Source organism: Puma concolor, chromosome E3, assembly GCF_028749965.1.
Source record: "Puma concolor isolate L17-30 chromosome E3, mPumCon1.1.hap2, whole genome shotgun sequence".
Classification (NCBI taxonomy): Eukaryota; Metazoa; Chordata; class Mammalia; order Carnivora; family Felidae; genus Puma; species Puma concolor.
Genome location: NC_141682.1, coordinates 7245137 through 7251305, shown reverse-complemented (window position 1 = coordinate 7251305; position 6169 = coordinate 7245137). Strand labels below are relative to the sequence as shown.

At 41.7% G+C, this 6169-nt stretch overlaps 1 protein-coding gene across 1 annotated transcript in view; it reads right to left on the bottom strand.

Moving 5' to 3' along the window:
* Positions 1-1459: 1459 nt before the first annotated feature.
* LOC112859938 (cytochrome P450 3A12) overlaps positions 1460-6169 on the bottom strand; it is a 63732-nt gene continuing 59022 nt past the window's right edge. The window contains exons 12-13 of the mRNA XM_086691980.1: positions 3034-3196; positions 1460-1873 (exon numbers count right to left, since the gene is read on the bottom strand). Coding sequence (XP_086548106.1) covers positions 1778-1873; positions 3034-3196 — 259 coding nt within the window. The 3' untranslated portion in view covers positions 1460-1777. The remainder of the gene's footprint in view (positions 1874-3033; positions 3197-6169) is intronic.

Sequence of the window (6169 nt, the reverse complement as noted above, 5' to 3'; positions counted from 1 at the left end):
GTTTTATTCAATGGGTCATAATCACTTCCCATCCTTAGTTATCATGATGCCCAAATCATGCCTGATGGGCCCATAAAACTTCTTGGGCTGTGTCCTTTGGATGTGTCCCCATCACTGTTCAGGACAAGATGCTCCAGGCTCATCATGTGCTCCACCAGCCTGGATCAGCCATTTCTCTGAAAAGCCCTAGTTGCTTTCAGTGGAAAATGATGTTAATAAGCCAAGATTTGAGCACAAGTTGTGCTCATTGCCTTTACAGTGTCACTGTTTCTAAGAACTGTCTGTGGAGAAAGGTAGGGGATATGTGTTTTCACCTACGCACACACATCTATTTATCTTTAAGTCAATCTACCTATCATCTACCTCTCTAGAAAAGCAGGATTTTTTCACTGATATACTCAGTTCTAATCTCTGAATACATAATCTCATTCCTGTTTTCTCCCTTTCCATCAGTGACTCCCTTCTCCAACAGTGATAAACCTGGCTTCCACTTATCCCTAATATATTTACTTTTATCAGTTCCCCTTTATGTAACTAATCCCCACTCCATCACTTAACATCCCCTCCTCATACTACTTGTGTTGCCCATCCATATTTAGGGTGTGGTGGCTCTCACAAGACCAGCCCCTCTGTGTGGACACTCTTCTCACTAAGCTTGGGCTCCCACATTCATGCCAGGCTGCTTCCATATGCGGACATACTCCCCTCCCTACTCTGTCTCTGTCTTTGAGTCATCGTGACTTCTTTTTCTGCCCTGGAGCTCCAAGGTAGGGCTGCCCACCTGGCTGTGTACCACCTATTAGTTTAAAGCTAAATTATCCAGGAAGGAAAGGCAATGGAAGAGAAGAGAGGAGAAAGGAAAGAAGGGGAAGGGAGTAAATGGGGGAAAAAGGAAGAATCCTGTGTAGCTTCTCATACCAACTGCATTGGACAAATGCTTTTAGCTTTTCTGCCCAATCTACTGACCAATCAACCATCTCTTATTTGATGTTCATTGTATTAGTACAGTAGGGGGCTGAGGTTAGGTCACAAAGAAAAAGCATGTTCCCTGTATGGCAGAACACCAGGGCAGATGAGATGAAAACATTAATTCAAAACTAGTAATAAAAACTGCCTCAATTGAGTGTTATAAAAAAAAAAAATATGTGCTCCAAAACCGGAAGAATTAAACTTTCTGAGAAGTGGGCAAAGTAACAGTGTATTGACTCTCACCTACCTTAACATAACATGCTGGACTTCTGAGCAAGCCCCACCCCACCTAGTGACTGTGATGGTCAAAAACATCCAGTCATTGACCCTCACTCATCAGTTCTATGGATTCTCCCTTAATGTGCAGGAAGACATCAGTTAATACGTTGGTAAAGAGATGTTGATTGACACACTCAGTGTAATAGTTAATGTATAATATTCAAAATAAGATGTGTGATATGAATGTCACTATTATGGTCACCACAAAAAATATTGTTTCATTAAAGTTTTTTAATACAACTGGTGAGAAATTTTTATTATCGATCAGTTCTCAGGGGAATAGGTGGTACTAACTGGGACCGGATAGGCTGAGTCTACATGTCTGGCACTTATTAGTCACCTTCCTCACATTCCACAACATATAATGCTCCATGCAGATACCAGGAAAGCTTGGAATCCCTCGTCATCCATCACAAGCAGTACGTGAAGCCCATCTTAATTTCTGGGTTGTACTCACAAAGTAAATTGAAGTCTCTGGTGTTCTGGGATACAGGTTCTTGAAGAACAAAGGGGAAGTTCTTAGGGAAAGTCAGGCTCTACTCACACTCCCATCTCTCAGCTCAACCTTGAGAACAATGGGTTTTTCTGGTTGAATAATACCTTGAGCATTTAATTTCAGGGGGATCTGCAACAGTTACAAAAGCATATGAAAACCAAAATGAAGTTCTACTGACAATAGAAGCAAAGCAGGCAAGATACATGAAGGAGAGTAAGAGTTTAAACATAAATACTACATTTAAATTCATATTCTCATATTCTTTAAACTTACTCTGTAAGCTGTCAAGACCAGAGTGTGGAAACATTCATCCATCATTCATTCAAAAGGATATCTATTGAGTGTCTACTCTGTACCAGGCTGGACACAATCTCATGTTGGTTTGTGTTCTTTTTTAATTTAAATTTTAGGTTAAAAGGATGAGTGTTTACAATTTACAACAGTTTCTTAGTCATTATGGCATACCATTTAAAAAGTGATACAGTTAATTTTGTATATGTTGAAGCTTGCAAAGTCATCCTGAGTGGACATTACACATTTTATTGTATTGCCATCCTCAATGCTAAACATCCTCTCATCTCTCCCAGTGGAAATATCCATTCATGATAGCAGATTTCAATAGAAAGGGAACACAGCTTTGACTGGAGAAGGGCTCATGGAAGGTGGGGCCAAATAACCACAATGGTCTGGACCATGGGAGTCCCTCACATCTGACAGACATGCTTCACACCAGTGATTCTCAACCTTGCTTGCACATGACAATCAATGGGGACACTTTTAAAGCCACACTCTGGGTGAATTATGTAAGAATTTCTGAGATGGCCTGAACCCACTGACTCCAATGTACAAGTAGGGGTTGAGAACCATGGTTATGAGAGCATCTGTAAGTTGTGGTAGAGAATAGCATCATTCGAAAGTCATGTTGCATTAATAACTGCACATCATGACTATGCATAATATGTTCCCTTCCTTTCAGGGGATTTGAAATAAATTTAAAACATTGTCAAGTTCAAAAGTCTGTGCATAATCAGTCATGATAGTTGACCTGACTAGATGTCCCTTATTATTGGGTGCTAATAAACCACAGATGTGGCACTCAGAGCTGAAGGACCCTTAAAGGTTACAGATGACTCCAAATAGATTCTCTGGCCAATGGAACAAATTATAAGGATAAATGAGCCCATACAAACACACACACACACACACACACACACACACACACACACACCATATCTCTTAGTTTAAAAAAAAAAAAAGTAAAACATTCTTTGTGTGGAAAGTTCTCTGACCTGTGTTTCTTCACAAGGTTTGAAGGAGAAGTTCTGAAGGAGTGTGACAAGGGCAAGTTTCATGTTCATGATCGCAAACCTCATGCCAATGCAGTTTCGGGGTCCAGTTCCAAAAGGCAGGTATATATAAGGATTTATGCTGTCCTTGTTCTTCTTGCTGAACCTGGTTCCACAAATCGAGTTGGAAACAAGTTAGTGAAACATAAAAACCACAAGAGCCACATGTGTGGGGTTCTCAACCAGGACTACACAGGACACTCTTGGTGGGCTGGTCACTGAAATCCTGCCATGCTTATTCTGCGGTGACAACTGTAAGCTACATATCCTCTGCATTCCCCTACCCTGTGGGAGCAGTCAGTCTTGTTGAGATGAGATGAATGTTGTTGAAGGGAAGAGTTATCTTAAACACTAGAATTACAGTCAGCATGGGGAGGTGTTCACAGTCTGAAAGGCAAGCAGGCAATGAGACTGACTGAAGGAAAGGTAGGTTCCTGCCTCCACTGACTTATGTTGGTCATGTGCTCATGGAAGAAGGAAGCAGGAGAAATGCCTCCCATGATTTAGATTGTTATTTTTTCTCTTCCCTCTCCTCCCACCTTGAATCCCCCAACCACTAAGACAGGCCAGCTGGTCAGAAGATTTGCATGAGCACACGATGCTGCTCCAATGTAATCATATTCACTAATGTGTATAATCAGTATAATCACTGAATTCTTGGTCACCTGTCTCATGAGTCTAAAAGTTCCTGAAGGTTAGTCCTATGTTTTATTCAAAACTGATTCCTCAATATTTGATTATATTAAAGGAAAATGTGGATTGAGGAAAGTGATAATGACATTGTCAGTAGTATTTTTTTTTTTAAGTCCTTATATTATTGGGGCAGCTGAGTGGCTCAGTTGGTTAAACATCCAACTCTTGATTTTGGCTCAGCTCATGATCTCACGGTTTGTGAATTCCAGTCCCACTGACATCGCAGAGGCTGCTTGGGATTCTGTCTCTCTCTCTCTCCATCTCCCTCTGCCCCTCCCCCGCTTGTGCTTGCTCTTCTCTCTGTCTCTCAAATAAATAAATATATTTTTTAAATGAATGAATAAATCCTTATATTATGGAGAACATTCTGGAATATTTACAGATGATGTGCCTTGAAGTAATATGGCATAACATGAGGAATTGTAATGGCATGTGGTTGGGGCAGCTGATATGGGTTAGTGGTTGTTGGGCAGGTGATGGGCACATATAGATGTATTGAAAGTATTTCAAAGAACTGTGTCTATAGAATATGCTTGTGCATGTGCCAAAAATTCTCCATAATAGACATTTTTAACATGTGGATTTGGCACTGTCTGGCACAGTCCCTGACACACATAGGTAAGCACTTCATATCATGACTGAGTGAATCACAGAGAAGTACCAGGAGTCTCTGGTTTCTGTTTGAGAAGCTACAGGAACAGGGACTGCTGAGCTTGTGGGAACCACCAGGTCTTCTGGTCCAGAAAACAGGTGACTTGATCAATTCTGACTTCTCTCAGCAAGTACTAAGTGTAGACACAATGCTAGCACTAGGGACACCATGCAACAAGACATGGGCTCAGTCATCAGGGAGCTTAGAGTCAGGGGCTAAAAGTCTGGATCCCTACAATGTTCACTCCAAATTTTTCTCACCAATACAATAAACAGGAAAGTACCAACTGTTTGCAGAATTCAAGCTGTGCCCAAAGCCAAACTCTGCTCTGGATTCCCAGAGAGAAAGCTCAAGACCCCTCCTCCCAGGAGGATGTCTCAGATGGCTAGAGAGCAGATGACTTTGCTTTGGATGAACCCCAGATACCAAGACAGGTGGGAGATAGCACAGGACTGCAGCCACAGACAGAACAGGATCTGTGTGTGCCCCCATCCTCATGAGGTTGCTCCTCTTGCCAGGAATGAGGACTCTAAGCTCCAAGCCTCTCAGCTCTACAGGTAGCAGAAACGGTGGCCAAGGTTTACAAACATGGAATGTGAGGACATAGGGGGAGAATTCAGAGAGCTAGAGTGGACAGAAAAACGTTAAGGGAAAAAAGTCCCATTTCCTTGAATAAGATGATTATGATATATGCATATAATCACAAACACAAATACAATATGTTGCTTATAGTTTACTGTTACATTAAGTAGCTCAAAAACATATAATGCCACCCTAACTTTTAGTAATCTATATATGCATAGAAAAGTATCCATAAGGACATACATTATTAATAATCTTGACATATTGGGACTGACAATGATGTTATATTCTTTCTTCTCAAACTACAGTTTGTAAAATTTTTATGAACTTTCTAAATTTAAATTTTTGTTAAAATACAGTGCAATATTAGTTTCAGGAGTAGAATTCAGTGATTCGTAACTTATATACAAAACCCAATGCTCATTACAAGTGCCCTCTTATTACTCATCATCACCTATCCAGACCAACTCCCACCCACCTCCCTCCATCAACTCTCAGTTTATTCTCTATCTTAAATTTTTTTTCAACGTTTTTTATTTATTTTTGGGACAGAGAGAGACAGAGCACGAACGGGGGAGGGGCAGAGAGAGAGGGAGACACAGAATCGGAAACAGGCTCCAGTCTCCGAGCCATCAGCCCAGAGCCTGACGCGGGGCTCGAACCCACGGACGGCGAGATCGTGACCTGGCTGAAGTCGGACGCTTAACTGACTGTGCCACCCAGGCGCCCCGTATTCTCTATCTTTAAGAGTCTCTTGTGGTAGAGTGCCTGGGTAGCTCAGTCAGTTGGCTCAGGTCATGATCTCAGGGTTCATGGGTATGAGCCCTGCGTTGGGTTCTGTGCTGACAGCTCAGAGCCTGGAGCTTGCTTTGGATTCTGTGCCTCCCTCTCTCTCTCTCTGCCCCTTCCCTGCTTGTTATCTCTCTCTCTCTCTCTCTCTCTCTCTCTCTCTCTCTCTCTCTCTCTCTCCCTCCCTCCCTCCCCTCTCTCTATAAAAAATAAATAAATATTTAAAAAACATTTTATTTTGATGACGTACCAATAGTTCATTTTAGCTTTTGTTTCCCTTGCCTCCAGAGACGTGTTGAGTAAGAAGTTGCTGTGGCCAAGGTCAAAGAGGTTTTTGCCTGCTTTCTCCTCAAGGATTTTGAT